The sequence below is a fragment of the Vulpes lagopus genome, chromosome 2, assembly GCF_018345385.1.
Source record: "Vulpes lagopus strain Blue_001 chromosome 2, ASM1834538v1, whole genome shotgun sequence".
In the NCBI taxonomy this organism is placed as follows: domain Eukaryota; kingdom Metazoa; phylum Chordata; class Mammalia; order Carnivora; family Canidae; genus Vulpes; species Vulpes lagopus.
The window spans coordinates 101,307,140-101,324,089 of NC_054825.1; the positions used below are offsets into that span (position 1 = coordinate 101,307,140).

Here is a 16,950-nt window from a genome sequence, read left to right on the forward strand (position 1 = left end):
CACAGAAAACATTGGGAGCCCCTAGGCAAAATATCAATTACTAGGTCCACTATAGTCTGACCCAGGATCACACCCTGGTTCTCTACAATGGCAGCCCAAAGTTATGACACCTGATTATTTCACCCCAGTTTGTGAGGGTGAGCACAGATGCAGTACTCTAAGATGAACCAGACAAGAATGGCAAGAGATGGCCCTTACCTTTCAACAAATTGCACCCCTAAATTTCTCTATTATTCTTTATTCTACAAGAATAATGATCATATTTTCTCTCCATGAAAGATAGCATCTTTCTCTGCTTGTAAAATCCAGACTCTATGTGCACTGTCCCGAGGCAGCCAGTCACCCTATTCAGCTCTCCCGAATGACCTTCCACTTAACACTTTCCACCAGTTACCTACTGCTAAGTAGCAGTGGTCTCTACCATAGGACCATTGCTGGCTATAAAAAAAAAAAGCCAGGAAAACAAAAACAACAACAAAAAACTGGTACACAAGCTGCCTGCTGTTTGCACCTATTGCTGTGGAGTTGAGCCAAAAGTCCTCTTTTGTCTGGCTAGCTCTTTCACTGAGAAATATCACTTTCACATGCCTTATGATTTTGCAACAGTAGTGCCCCAGGCCTTGTCAGACAGGAGAGGTAGAGACCGTAAGGAATTAAACTGCTATGCATAATCATGGGAAGGCTTCTTTATTAAGAATAGGATGACTAGTGTGACATTACCAAGACAGTGACAGAAATTGTTTCTTATTTTGTTCCTCCTCACAAAAAGGACAAGTAGCATCTATTCAAGAACAGGACACCACTGAGAGAATCCTAGAGCACAAGGGTGAGGCCAAAGAAGCACTGTGAGCCTCCAAGATCAAAACAATGTCTTAGAAGGATAAGAGAAGTGGTAACATATTGACTGCATTGCCCTCCCCCAGAAAAGGGCAGCATTATGTGTAGAGGTCTCCTTTGAGCCTCCAGGTCTTCCAGTGGCAAAAAAGAACCCAGGGGGACAACCAGTCTCCGCCGGCATTGTGAGTCACTTCATAGGGAGCCTCTACTCTAATATTGCACCACAAGGATTGCAGAGAAATTTGTAAGGCCCAGCCACCAAAAACCTGTAATGGAGAAGAGGGGAGGGTCTTGCAAGAACCGGCACAAAGATCTTGGCAGACCAAGTTCATGCCTGCAGTGCCCAAGCAGTAATCCCAACCAGAGGCTTTGTTCATCTATAGAACTGAGTTGGGGCTGCATTATGACAGGGAACTCACGGGGGGAGGTGCAGGTCTGTCTAATATCCTAAAACAAGTTTTGCCAGCCCTAGAGCTGTTTTGCCCATGCCCTGGCAAGGTGCTGAGTCAGGGCCCCACCTGCTGTGGAGAGTGCCTTCCAGCTCCACCTGAGGAAAAGAGCTGATGACAAGTCCTGGAAGCTGTGCCGCCCAGTGGTGTTGGAGCCAAGAGACAAGTGAACAGAGCTGATCTCCTCCAGAACAAAGCCAGTACCAAGTGTAAAGGTTTCCTGTGCTATACTTGGGCAGGGGGATTCATTCACGGCCAAGTCTGAGAGTAGCTCCTGGTCCCTCCCCACCAGACAGCCCATTTTGGAAGTTGAGGAATGGTTCCTCTCCTCCTACCCAGGCAAGGGGGCTGAAACATAGCCCTACCAGCTGTGGAGAGTGTCTCCTGGCCCCATCAAATCAGAACTCTGGTGAAAACAACTGAGAGCTGTATAGCCCAGTGGTGCTTGAGTCAAGAGTAGGGCAGACAGAGCCAATGGTTTGCAGAGCAAAGCCAGTTGGCTCTGTTTGGCCAGGGAACTCAGGGTGCAGCTCGGCTTGAGTTAAGACAACAAAGAGTTTTACTGGCTATAGAGCTGCTTACACCACACTTGGGCAGGGAATCTAATTCATAGCCCCACTCATCACTGAATATAGCCTTTAGCCTGCCTGACAAGAATTTAACCAGAGTGCACATGAAGCTGCAGGGCACATTCAACAGCCCTACATATAGTGGCACTTGAACAGCATAGCTGGTGGCTTCCCTCATCTGCAGAGAAAAATTGGTGGGTTCACCTGACCAGGGGATTCAGTGCACCCTCAGGCCTGACTCAGGTCCTCAAACAACAAGCTGCTTAGGCCTGGGCCCTGGCCTATTGTCCTCCCAGGGCTGGGATGCTAATTTATAGACTCAACTGCTATTGAATATAGTACCCAGTCTCAACCATCTAGTAACCCCGACCAAAGAATTCAGGCAACTGTGGGACCTATCCTACAGCCTACTTGGGTAAGGAGCCAAGCCAGTACTCCTATACAACTGTGCTCAACCAGTGGCACACCCCCCTTTCTCCATCATTAGAGCTCAAACAGTTGCCTCACCCAAAAATAGACAATAGCAGGTCTCACCTGCCCAAAGATATTACCAGAAGACACACCTGGAAACCCAAACTGAGCTAACTGGTAAAAAAAAAAAAAAACTAACTCTGCCAAAGAAAACCTGTAAAGTCTGGAAAAGGAGCCCCACTACCAACATAAAGAAATAAAGATTACATACACACACACACACACACACACACACACACACACACATCAGGTAAATATGACACCGCCAAAGGAAACTGGTAAAGCTCTAATAACCGGCCCTAAAGAAATGGATATCAATAAATTCTATACTGTACCTAATATATTTTTTAAAGATTTTATTTATTTATTCATGAGAGACACACACACAGAGAGAGAGAGAGAGAGAGAGAGGCACAGACACAGGCAGAGGGATAAGCAGGCTCCATGAAGGAAGCCTGAGGGGGTTTCAATCCCAGGTCTCCAGCACCAACCCTGGGCTGAAGGTGGCGCTAAACCACTGAGCCACCTGGGCTGCCCTCTGGACCTAATATTACACTGTATGTTAACTAACTGGAATTTAAATAAAAACTTGAAGAAAAAAAAAAAGAAATGGATACCTGTGAACTGCAAGACAAAGAATTCAGAATAATCCTCTTTGGAAAGTTTAGTGAACTATAAGATAACACAGACAAGTAAACAAAATTAAGAAAACAATGCATGAACAAAATGAAAAGTTTGAAGGAAATAATAACCATAAAAAAATAAATTCTCAAGTTAAAAAATATAAATTTGATAGAATTTCAAAAGTAGATTTGACAATGCAGAAGAAAGAATCAGTGACCTGCATGACAGGACATGGGAAATTATCCAGTTAGAAGGCCAAAAATTAAAAAATGAAAAAGAATGAAGAAAGCCTATGAGAATTATAGGACACGATAAAAAACCCACAATATTTGCATTAAAACTGTTAGATCTATCAATGAATTTAGTAAATTTTCAGGATTCAAAATTGATACAAAACTGATACAAAAATATCAGTAGTGTTTCTATACACTACAACAAAATTTCTTTAAAAGAAGTAAAGAAATTAATTTCATTTACAATAAAATACTTAGGAATAAGTATTTATAAGGAGATGAAAGAGCTCTAACCTGAAAACTACATGACACTGAAAAAAGAAATTAAAGAATATAGAAATAAATGGAAAGTTATTCTGTTTTCACAGACTGGAAGAATTAATATTGTTAAAATGTCAGTACTACCAAAGCCATCCTTTGATTTAATGCAATCCCTATCAAATTTCCCATGGCATTTTTTAAAATAGAAAAAAAACTAAAATTTATGTGGAAACACATAAGACCCCCAAATAGTTGAAGAAATATTGAGAAGGACAAAGGAGGAGGTATTACACTGCCTAACTTCAAGCTGTACTATAAAGCTATACTCATAGAAACCAGATAGTAATGGCATAAAAATAGACAAATAGACCGCTAGAATAGAATTTGAAAGCCCAGAAATAAACCCAGGCTTATATGGTTGACTAATATTTGGCAAGAGAGCCAAGGGTACTCAGTGGAGAAAAGACAATCTCTTCAATAAATGTTGCTAGATAATTGGATATTCAAATATTTAAACAAATGAAATGGAACCCATACATTAGAAAGTGGAGGAGGAACAGTAATACATCTTCCAAATTGAGAAGGTCCTTTGAGACCAAAAAGCAAAGTAAGCCACTCCATACTGTTGACACAGTTTTATTCAGGGTAACTTACTGACAGTGGGATTGGACGGATAGATGACCCAGTCACTATGCAGCTATTCTCCACAAAGTGCAGACTTTAGTCCACAGCTTTTATAGAGTGAGGGGCATCATGGTGAGGTCAAAGGGTAGCTATCTAAAGTGGTGCCATCTGCGTGCCAGAGAGAAGTTCAAAACCAGCCTTCCTGCATTCCGGGGAGGGCATATATTAACCTCCATGTCATTGTGCCAACATGAACAAGGAGGGCCAAAGATGGAGTCAGTATTGTCAGCACTCCTACACTGTATCTTTTGCCACCTAAACTTAACTTGAAATAGACAGAAGACCTAAATTCAATGCCTAAAACCATGAAACTCCTACAAGAAAGCACAAGGAACAAAGCTCCCTGGCATGGGTCTTAGTAATGATTTCTTGGATAGGACACCTAATGCACAAGCAACAAAATCAAAAATAAACAACTGGGACCAAATCAAACTTGGAAGCTTTTGCTCAACAAAAGAATCCATCAACAAAGTAAAAAGAAAAACCTACAGAATGGAAAAAAAGTACTTCCAAGGCATGTATCGGATAAAGGGTTAATATCCAAAACATATAAAGAACCTCTACAACTCAAGAGCAAAAAACCAAATAACCCAATCAAAAAAATGGGCAAAGAACCTGAACAGACATTTCTCCAAAGAAGATATATGAAAGGTCAATGGGTACATGAAAAGATGCTGAACATCACTAGTCACTAGGAAAATGTAAATTACAACCACAACGAGCCCACCTCCATGCCTGTTAAAATAGCCATCCATCATCAAAAAGACAAGAGATGACAAATGTTGGCGAGCATGTGGAGAAAAGGGAACCCTCACACACTGTTGGTGGGTAAATTGGTGCAGCCACTATGGAAAACAGTATGGAGGATCCTCAAAAAATTAAAATTAGAATTACCATATGATCCAGCAATTCCACTTCTGAGTATTTATCTGAAGGAAATCAAAACACTAACTTGAAGAGATGCCTGAGCCCCCATGATCATAGCATTCTTCTTAATAATCAAGACATACAAGCAACCCAAATGTCCATCAATAGATGAATGAATAAAGACATTTTGGTATATATAGAAATTTTGGTATATATATAGAAATTTTGGTGCATATATATATATATATAAAGATATTTTGGTGCATATATATATATGCAATGAAATATTATTCAACCATTAGAAAAAGGAAAGTATTACACTAAGTGAAATAAGTCAGAAAAAGACATACATGAATCTAAAAGAAACAAGCAAACTCATAGAAAAAGAGATCAGACTTCTGGTTACCAGTAGCAGGGATTGGGGGAGGGGGAACAGTAGGACAGTGGTCAAAAGGTACAAACTTCCTATCATAACTAAGCACTAGAGATATAATGTACACTGTGATGACTGGCTAGCACTGGTGTATGACATAGGAGGAAATGCTAAGAATTATTACCACAAGGAGAAATTTTTTTCCCTTTTTTTTTGTTCTTTCTTCTTTTTTACCATATTTACGTCAGATGGATGTTTGCTGAAGCAATTTGAGTAGTCATTTCACAATATACGTAAACCAAACCATTATGCTGTCAGAGAATACAGTCAATAATAATGTGATAACTTTGTATGGTGACTGATGGTAACTAGACATCATGGTGATCATTTCATAATGGATATAAGTGTTGAATTACTATGTGGTACGCCTGAAATGAATATACTATACATCAACCATATTTCAAGAAAAAAAAGAAAAACCATCATGCTGCATACCTTGACCTTACATAGTGATGTCATTATTTCTCAAAAAAAACTGAGAAAAAAATTTTGAAGAATAGAGTGACTTCTCTTAGAGGCTCTTACAATGATATTGGGCAGAATTACTACAAACTGTTTTTAGTCTGCATGCATGTCAACTCTATAAAGTAACATCACCTATACTTTCAAAAATAAACTACCATACAGAGCAAGTAGACCACCTGCATTACACAGCTAGGAAGTTATAAAGTCAAAATTTGAATTCAGGTCTTCAGACTCCAGGCTTTGGACATGAGCAGTATTGTCTCTTATAATAAACTTTGCCTTTTTAACTTATCCTTCGCAACATGCTTAATTTTCCTGCAAATAGTAAATCTCGTTACATTCTTGCAGGATGAAAGAGTAGCATAATTCTTGTAGCTACCGAAGTCCAGGCATACAGTGGGTGCCTAATAAATACCTACTGGCATATATTGACCCTATCTTTAGGATAAGTTAGAGTAGGTAAGTTATTTACCAAATTTGGACAATTCAGAAGAGGCTTATGTGACTCAAAGTAATTTACAGCTTGCTCAAAGGGCCACATGTGTGCCCACGGATCAGCTGCGACTGGGTCATGCTGAAGGATCAGATCAGGAAGGAATAGAGCTCCTAGAAAGAGACACTGGAGAGCCAAACACAGCTTGTTTGGTAATTGAGTATCCTCCCCAAGCTTTCGTTCAGAAATAATGACGTCGTCATCAGAAATGGGCAGGCTATTCCCTCTTCTTAGCTTGCCAACAACCCTGATCCAAGTACCTGAGTTTTGCCTCTGTTGACAATGTTGGGTTAAGGTTTCCAAAACTTCTAAAGCAAGAGTGACAGATGTAGCCAAGACACACCTATTTATCCTTTTGGAAGAATTGCTAGATTAAAGTTATTCTACATACCCTTCAATTGAGACATTTGTTGACACAATCCAAGTACACCATCTCCTTCAAGAATAGATGGCTTTCTCTGGCTGGAATCATAACACGAATGCAAAGAGACACCTAGTGGACCAACATGGTAAGTACACTAGTTAGCTGTTGACCAAAGACTGAAACATTGACTCCCTCATTTAACACTCTTGATTTCAATAGAGCTTTTTTTTTTTAACTACCAGAGTTTTAAACTCAGAAATTTAGGTTTTACAAATGAATATTTTGTGTTTCTTTCTAAAGGAAATGTTTGCTCTTCTATTTGTTTTTTAATCAAGCTATCTTACTGCATGAGTCCTGAGAAGTAATACAAAAATTATAGGACAGATTGTAATAGGCCAGACACTTCAGTTCACCTTTCCCTGAACACAGGTATGATTATTCTTCTGTTTCCATCCATTTCTAGACTTTGTGTGTGAGATTTTCCATTTGTCTTTAGGTTATTTTATTCTTGCTTTTAATTCAGTAAAGCCAAAGACTTTTTTTTTCCCAGCCCAGCTTCCTGTGGTCCGCCCAGCTTCCTGTGGCCCGCCCAGCCTTGTTACTTCACACTGCCTTTCTCACTCACACCTCACCTACACAGTTTTATATCCACACCTTCACAGTCAACTGGTGCACCTGCCACTCTTTCACCACCCTAGATAACATCATCTAACCTCAAAAGTAAAAGTCTGTCATCACAAAAAACAAGGAATCAAAAAAAAAAAAAAAACAAGGAATCATCTCTTTTTTTTTCTTTACCCCGTATTACTGAAATTTGGTTATGACCCAAGTTCAGATTAGAAATCGTTTTTAATTAAATAGGTATGCTTAACTGACATTAATATGACCTCAGGGACTCACGTACATAGGATTCTAGATCTGAAAGAAGTAGGCTTATTCTGGGGGGAGGCAGATGACTTTTACACAGTCTGATTACTCTCCGATAGCTGTGCTGTAAAAACCCATGTGCATAGTCCCAGGAGAATGAAGTGCCCAGTGCAGAACAAGAAGCCAAAGGACGCTGAGGCTCTAGATGTGGAAATGAAAAAGTGATTTTAGAAGTAGATTCTCCTCCCAACCACTCCAGCTAAAACTGGGTGGAACAGAGATGAGCTGCCAAGCCTCATCCTTCCCAAATCCTATCATGGACAAAACAAGAAGGTCCTTACTCCACCGTTTTCAATAAGTAAAGTGGTCTTTATTTTCTCCATCACATATTTGATGGTGAAATGTTGAAACCTTTCTCTTTAATATTAGGAATAAACCAACCATGTTCACCATCATTCAACCACTTTGTATTAGAAGGGCTCGTTTAAGAATCAATTTAAAATTATTTTAATTTTTATTAAATTTTAAAATTGATTAAAATTAAATTTAAAATTAATTAAAAATAGAAACTATAATGATTAAAAATAAGAAATTAAGATTGTATTTTCAGATGGTATTACATGTGGAAAAGATCCTACACATGAATTATTAAAACTAAAAGGTGGAAGAGAAGGGTTGCTAGATACAAGGCCAATATGTAAAAATCAATATCATTTTTATATACTACAAAAATAGCACTAAAATAAAATTTAAGAAAATACATATACAGCAACATCATCAAACTTTCACATAATTAGAATGAATCTAACAAAAGATGTGTAATACTTCTACAAAGAAATTTGTAAATCTATAAAACATTATTGAAAGAAATTAAAGAGCTAAATAAATGGAGAGGTATGTCATGTTCATTAATTAGTTGACAACATTCAGAGGAATATAAAGATGACTATGGTTAGTGTTTTTAATTTGCTGCTAATTCTACTATCTTATAGCCTTAAGGATTATCCTACCTTTTCTTCTAGAACTTTTATTGTCTGCCTCTCATATTAGATTGGCACTCTACTTAAAATTGATATTTTTTAAGATTTATTTATTTATTTTTAGAGAGCAGGGGACAAAGGGAGAGAGAGAATGTCAAGAAAACTCTGCACTGAGTACAGAGCCCCAAGTGGGGCCCAGTCTCATGGCTCTGAGATCATGACCTGAGTGGAAACCAAGAGTCAGATGCTTAACCTACTGAACTTCCTAGGTACCCTTCTACTTACAATTCATTTTTGATCATAGCTTCAAATAAGAATAAAGTTTCATTTTTTAAATTAATTACCAACTGTTTGAGTATCATTTATTGAAAATAACATCTACTTCCTCTTTGGCTCTAACCATAAAGGAAAATCTTCATAAGTTGGAACACTCTGAAACTAAGAATTTCCACTTACCCAAAGACAACATTAGGGATTGTAAAAGCAAGGAAGTGAATGAGGAAAGATATGTACAGTACATTTTAGTTATATAATCCTATACCAAAATGTATGAAGGAGTTCTATAAATCATTAAGAAAGAAGCAAAAAACCCAAGAGAAAAATGGGAAAGGACTCAATAGCCATTTTACAAAAGAGGATATCAATTAGCCAAATACGTAATAACAGGTGCTTAACCTCAGTAACAATCAGGGAAATGCAAGGCAAAATTGCTAAAATCATGAAATTTTAAAAGACTGACAATACCATGTGTCAGCAACATTATAAAACTAATTAAAAAAACTCTCAAACACTACTGTTGGGAGTGTACATTGGAGCAACCATTCTGGAAAACTGTTTAGCAATATCTGCTAAAGTTGATCACATGCATAGTCTATGATCCATAAATTTTACTGTTAGGTGCACATGCATCAGATATGCATGCACATGTACACTGAACACATGTATGACACTGTTTCTAGCAGCTTTATTAATAATAGCCAAAATGTTCATAAAAACCCAAATGTCCATCAACAGGAAAGTGGATAGTCATACAATGGAACACTACTTAGCAATAAAGAGGGAAAAAATTATTTCTACTCAGAGTCACATAATACTGAGAGAAAGAAGACAGACACAAAAGAATATAAATAGGCAAAACTAGACCATCATTTAGTAAAGTACACTTGGGTCATAACAGTATAAAAGAAAGCAAGGAAGCAATGAACTACCACAAATGGCACTACTAAAAGAAAATTTAAATCAAGAAGGAAATCAAATGAGAAATATTTAGAATTTATCACCATTGAAAACACTACGCATTAAAATCTTTAAGGGAGGGATCCCTGGGTGGCGCAGCGGTTTGGCGCCTGCCTTTGGCCCAGGGCGCGATCCTGGAGACCCGGGATCAAATCCCACCCACATCAGGCTCCCGGTGCATGGAGCCTGCTTCTCCCTCCGCTTGTGTCTCTGCCTCTCTCTCTCTCTCTGTGACTATCATAAATTAAAAAAAAAAAATCTTTAAGGGATATAACTAAAGTATGTTTTAGAGGAAGATGTATATCTTAAATACATTCAACAAAATGCAAGGAGGAATGAAAAACAAATAAGATAAGGGCTCACCACATGAAAATGGAAAAATAGCACACTAGCAAACCAAGAAAGAAATAGGAAAAATAAAGGCAGAAATCAATGAAATAGAAAAATATAGAGAAGATTAATAAAACACAAAGCCAGTTCTTTGGACAAAAATTAATAAAATAGAACTCCAGCAAAACTGATTATGAGAGGAGGAGACATTAGGTACAAATAAAAACTTCTGAGTGACAGCTCTTAGCCTGCCAATTATTCAGCCCGAAATTAACTTCAAAAATTTTATTCAGATGCAGGTAAACGATTAAGAAGAAATCTAATGTAGAGAGATTGCCTGACAACCCATGTTGCAACCTGCTCTCCTAAAAGAAGCAAAATATTCTTTGCCCAAATCTAGCTTATTCTTCCATACATTGGTCAGAGGGTGTAAAAATCTAATGGAAATTGGAAACAAAGTACAGAGAAAAGCAGAAAAAAAAATATTGCCTGTAAGTTTTTTCCAGGCAAAATCACCTAATATTTAAAGATTATTGTAACATATAAGGATAATTATATACACTCAAAATTCAAAATCAGGCAAATTAGAAAATTACTATCCTGTTTCTGAGTCTGCTTCTTTCTTCCACCTACTCATTTTGTCCCCTTTTAACAGAGATCCCACTTCTCAATGCTCACCAGAAGGATCTTCTCTAGGACATTTATTAATCTTTGTCTCACCAGCTCCTTTTACTTCCTCTCCTTGTGGCACTGTCAATCATATGGTCCCACATCCCCCCAAACAGGGGCCAGCATATGGCTTAGGTTTGCCAATCATTCACTCATTTATTGAATATTTATTGGCTAACTACGAAGCAGGCATAGTTTTAGTCTGAAGATAGAACACTGAAGAGATAAAACCTCCTTGCCCTCCTGAGATTTACCTTTCATGGGGGTAAACAATTAACAAGATAAATAAATAAAATAAATGACATATGATATGGAAATAAATGAAGAAAAATATAATAGAGACAAGTAATTTAGAGGGTTGTCATTTTAAATACATGAAGGAGAACATTCTCGCTAAATCCGTGACATTTGTGTGAAGACCAGAAAGAGGTAAGGAAGCAGTCAGTGGAAATCTAAGGGTGGAACAGCCAGGTTTAGAGAACAGCCAAGGCAGAGGCCTGAACTGGGAATTGAAAATGTGTCTGGCATGTGTAAGGCACAGCAGGGAGGCCAGCATGGCAGAGGATGAGTGTGCAATGGGGGGAGAGAGGTAGGAGATGAGGCCAGAGGAAATATGGGAGGCCAGCTCATGAGGATCGTGGGTGGTCTTGTCTTTTGAGTTACTGTTAAAGACTTTGGCTTTTCATGAAGTGAAACAGGCCAGCTTTATAGAGTTTGATCTGACACACATGTTAACAGCTCTGGCTTCAGCATTAACAAGAGAATGAAGGAAGCAAAGACATAAACCCGGAGGCCAGTTACAAGGCTACCGCAGTAATCCACAGAAGATATGAGAATGCCTTGGACTACAATGAAGGGAGAAGTGTAAGAAGTAAATGGCCCAAAGTATTTAACATCTTTGTCACAATGGCCAATTCGGAAAAGAGGTTAAGGTTAGCCAGGAAATTCTGCCTATAGCACTGAGTAAAGAGACGTCATTTTTTTTCTGAGATTTGAGCCATGAGCACAGGGCAAGCCTGGAGTTAGCAGTGACCACCTTGGTGACCTTGGTGACTCGGTGGGGAGGATAGAGAACAAAACCAAAACAGTGACAAGAGAGCCCAGGGAGAGAGGAGGAAAAAGAAATCTTCCTGGGCCACAAAATGCTGAACTAGACATATTTAAGAAGATGAAGAGCTGAGTATGACTTATGGAATTGCAGAATTTCAAAGGCATACAAAGAATTCTCAAAGTTTACCAATGGGATAAAATGGTATCTACAAAGAAGCAAGAATAACATCAGATCTCTTACAGGCAACATGGAATGTTAGAGGTTATCCGAGGAATGCCTTCAAAGTTATGAATCCAAATAAAGGTATACATAAAATTCTATATTCAATTCACAATTAATCATGAGGGCAAAATAAAGACATTTGCAGACATGCTTATTCTCCATGTGCCTGATATGAAAGTATTGCTTGATAAAATATTTCGATAAAAAGAAAAATTTAAGGAAGGAAACATGAGATATAAGAAAGGCAAGAAAACAAACAAATAAATAAAACCATGAAATTAAGACTCAGAAAAAGATGACCATACAATGGAAAAAAAAGCCCCAAAGTATAAAATAAATTCAGAATAATCTATTAAAGCTGATCTAAAGTATGGTTTCTTATTTCCAGTTCCATATTCTTGGCACTGATTTTGCAATCAATTCTTACTGCACTTGGAGTTCCATTTAATTTCAAGTTATGGTTTTATAGAAAAGAAAAAGAAATAATGAAATATGATTAATAACACAAATGAAGCCTAGAGATACATTGACATATGAGGGCCATTTTTTTCTTTAGACATTTTTTCCATAATTCACTATTTCTATACCTTACTGCTTCCTTTTCAATAATCCTTGTTTTATTTATTCTTACCTAAAATTAGCACATGAAATATGTGCAATTAATACAAAGACATGAAAATTACTTACCTACATGGTAAAACATAAGGAATTACAAATGTGACTGATTCAGGAAGGAAAATTGTTTTACAGAAATGCTCAATTCAAGACTTTCCAGCAAAATTCATCAAAGAGGAAATTATTGACACTCATTAAATCTAGTTTTTCTTTCCTCCCTCGTGCCCCCCAGAAGACCACTGGCCCCAGGTTGTTAGGAGAGGTCACGTGACTAGTTCTGACCCATTAGCTCTGGGTGGAGGTGATGTGCATCACTTCCAGTCTAGAGAAGAGTATGAGTGCTCCACTTTCTCTCTTCACCCATCATGGCAAACCCTGAAGCCACCTGCTACCATGGTGGTGCCATGAAGAGGTGGAGCTTCCATCAACCTGAGAGATCATGTGGAGAAGAGGGGACTTCCCCTCTCGTGTGACCAGAACATACAGTGTGAATAAGAAATAAAAATTCCTTGTATTAAGGCAGTGAGGTTTCAAGGTTCATTTGCTACCACAGCATAGACTTTCCACCCCCTGATTAGAGCTCCCTGTGCCTCACTATTCATTTACAAAAGCCTTTGCTATATTTCTTTCTTTCTTTTTCTTTTTTTTTTTTTTTGCTAAATTTCTTTATGTTTAGATTTTTCCTGTGTAAAGTAAACTGACATGTACCCAAGGTCATTAAACCCTTTTCTGGACACTTTAGATGGAAAGTAGTTTTATTAGGAAAGACATCGGTATTTCTATGGAGTATAATAAACAAAGGAAAAATGAAATATCTGGCAATCAGAACATTTTTCTCCCTGAGTAAGCTTATTCCTCCTCCACTCCTCCTCCCTATGCTCACCGTACATAAATGATAAATGCAGAAGATTTTCTGAGAAAGTGCCCAACTGATTTGTGAAAATAACCTCAAAAGACTGAGACTTTCCACTAATAATCTCTCAGTTTTGGGTTCTGTCCCTTAGAAAGCTATATCTGTATTTTTGAACCAGAATTTAAGAGTACACAAATATTATTTAGCCAGAAAAAAAAATACCACAAATGTTAACCTGTTCTCTTGATAATTTGAAAAGCTTACAGATTCTCTTTCAAACCTTAATATAAGTTTTTTTTTTTTTTCAACTAGCCAAGTCTCTCTTGGTAATCCAGTTGTCCCCATTCCTGTTCACATTGGCATATTTTGTGCAAAAAAAGAAAAAAAATCATGAGCCTTCACAAGAAAACATATGTGGTCATCTATTCCTTAACTGCCAGCTCACAAGATTTTAACATAGAGTTTATTTTAAACTAAGCCAGAAATCCTTGGAGTCCCGGTTGTTTTTCCATTAGAGGTATAAAATTTGGCCTCACGTGTTTCTGTTCTGGAAAAAGTCCATTGACGCTCTAAATCACCTGGTAACATAAATTAAGTAGGTCTTAGAACATAACCCTCATAGGCGCAGCAGGAAAAAATGAATTGGAAAAATGCAACCTTGTGTTCAAAATGTATCACTTAAAACTTCACAATATTCACTGCCCAGTAGGAATATGTCAAAATAATTAGACAAGCATTCTGTACTTAAGAATGCTCTGAAATGTTGGTGGGAATGTAAAATGGTACAGCTGCTGTGGAAAACAACTTAAAATTTAAAATAGAATTAACATATGCCCCAACACTTCCACTTCTGGGTATTTACCCACAAGTATTGAAGGCAGGGTTTCAATGAGATACTTGTACATCTATGTTCACAGGAACATTATTCACAATAGCTAAAATGTGGAAGTAATCCAAGTGTCTATCAACAGAGAAGTAGTTAAGCATACTGTGGTACATGGTACATACACACAATGGAATATTATTCGACCTTTTAAAGGAAGGAATTCCGACCTGTGCTACATAACGTGAATGAGCCTTGAAGGCATTACACTAAGTGAAATAAGCCAGTCACAGAAAGAAAAATACTGTACAGTACCACTTACATGAAGTACTTACTAGCACTTCAAAATCATAAAGACAAAAAGTATAATGGTGGTTGCCAGGGGCTGAGGGGAGGGGAGATAGAGAGTTATTGTTTAATGTGTATAAAGTTTTAGTTCTACAAGATGAAAAGAATTATGAGGATGGATGGTGGTGGTAGTTGCACAGTAACATGAATGTATTTAATACCACCAAACATGGATATATTTAATATTTAATAAAAATGGCTCACATGGTAAATTTTACAGTATGGGTATTTTACCACAATTTTTAAAAGTGAAGAAACATTCTGTAAAGAACTCAAAATAATCATGGGACCAGAGATGTAGGGACCTGTAAGTAAGAACTAAATATGAACTCTCTGGTTTCATCACACATACTTGGACTAAGAATCATGCCTTTAACATACCAGAGTTACTATAAAAACAAAGATCCTTTACTATTGCTTAATAACAATGGTAAAAATGAAAATTATTAATATGCTTTTGCATCAAGTTGGAGGGCGTTTTATTATCCTAGTTGCTGGCTCAATGCTTTCTTTTAGGTAAACATCTAACTTTGCTAGAAAAAAAAATACTATAATAAGTCTCTTTGTTGTAAAATCTGGGATCCAGAAGTGTTTCAATGCATGCAGAAAAGCCTGCATGAGGCAATGAGGGGAAGATGGGAAATTGAGCTCAGAAAATGATATGATAGAAGTAATATCCACAAGGTTGGGGTAAGGAGAAAGCAATGATTAGTCTGAGCTTTGTCTTCATGTTAGGTAGAACCAAGACAGCAGCAAAATACTTGAAGAGATCAGTTGCTGGAAACTCAAAGAAATCATTATCAGATGCACTCTACTCTTAAAGGTCATAAATTTGGGGGTTTAATGAGAACTGTATAAGAATCTCCAAGAGAAACAGATGCCTCAACTGATGACAATATCATCCATTCATCTCTCATAACTAACACTGATTGAGTGCCTAACTGTACACTAAGTTTTGTTCTAAGAGCTATGGTCAAATTAACTCATTAAATCCTTGCATCAGCTTTAGGAGGTACTAGTACTATCTCCCTTCACCAGGTGAGGAAAGTGAGGCACATACATGTTAAGTGACATAACCAAGGTCACATAGCTAGTAGTGCCAGAGACGAGATCAAACCCAGGCCATCTGAATTCAGAGACTGTCGTTTTCACCACTATACTGTCTGTGATTTTGTTCAGCGCAAGAATTTCTATAATGCTTAGCAAAACTCAGATTATCTAATTTGGTCATTGGCTGACTATCATCTTCCATAAGAATTGTCAAGTTTTATGTTATAAGAGTCCATAGAGTTCATCTAACCTAGTGTTTCCATCAATGCAAGGTTCCCTCATTACATATCTTTTTCTGACAACAAGCCAGGTTCTTTCCACATACCTTTCATAACAGGAAGACCCCTAATCTGAGTGTCAGAAATGTTTTGCTAGAAAAAGTACTTGACACTTTTAAAGGTAGTAAAATCCACCAATTTTTGTCAATACCTTTGAGTAACTAGTTTGCAAACCACCAATGAAAAACATAAGTAGGAAAACTATCACTTAAAATTCCTCAACGGGGGCTCCTGAGTGGTTCAGCAGTTGAGCATCTGCCTTCAGCTGAGGATGCGATCCCAGAGTCTGGGATTGAGTCCCCCATCAGGCTCCCTGAGGGGAGCCTACTTCTCCCTCTGCCTGTATCTCTCTCTGCGTCTCTCTCTGCATCTCTCATGAATATATACGTAAAATCTTTAAAATAAATAAAATAAAATAAAATAAAATAAAATAAAATAAAATAAAATAAAATAAAATAATTCCTCAACGAAACATCAAATGTTATGGGGTATAAAGGATTCTTTACCATAGAAGGCAATGTAAGAGTATTATTGACCAAGTCACACAATCTGTCTCATGAATAAATGCATATCTTAAATACACCTATGTTGAAACAATAGGACTTTATGTGTTTAAAGACACATAAATAGCAAACCTATGCACTAAAACTAATTTTTTTTGTCAGTGAGTTGGACAACCACAACAATGGGTTTTAACAACTACAGAAGGAAAAGAGAGGGCAATGCTCACCAAAAAGCATGATGGAGACTAATGGGTCAGGGGTAGCAATTTTTCAAAAATAGTTGTAATATAATTGGGAGTGGTAGAAAGTGCATGCCAGGGGCAGTAGTGATTATTATTATTATCATTTGGCTCATAGAAAAATAATGGCACTTAA

General features: G+C 37.5%; 1 protein-coding gene across 6 annotated transcripts in view; it reads right to left on the reverse strand.

Moving 5' to 3' along the window:
• Window positions 1-16,950, reverse strand: part of IPCEF1 (interaction protein for cytohesin exchange factors 1) — a 170,364-nt gene that overhangs the window by 96,044 nt on the left and 57,370 nt on the right. For 2 of the 6 annotated variants that reach the window (XM_041737876.1, XM_041737868.1), the window contains exon 2: window positions 6,778-6,879. The exons of 2 other annotated variants lie outside the window; for them this stretch is intronic. In XM_041737876.1, the coding sequence (XP_041593810.1) occupies window positions 6,778-6,793 (16 nt within the window). In that variant the 5' untranslated portion in view covers window positions 6,794-6,879. Of the gene's footprint in view, window positions 1-2,943; window positions 2,999-6,777; window positions 6,880-16,950 lie in introns of those variants that run through there. 2 more of the 6 variants (XM_041737903.1, XM_041737894.1) reach the window with 2 other exon arrangements.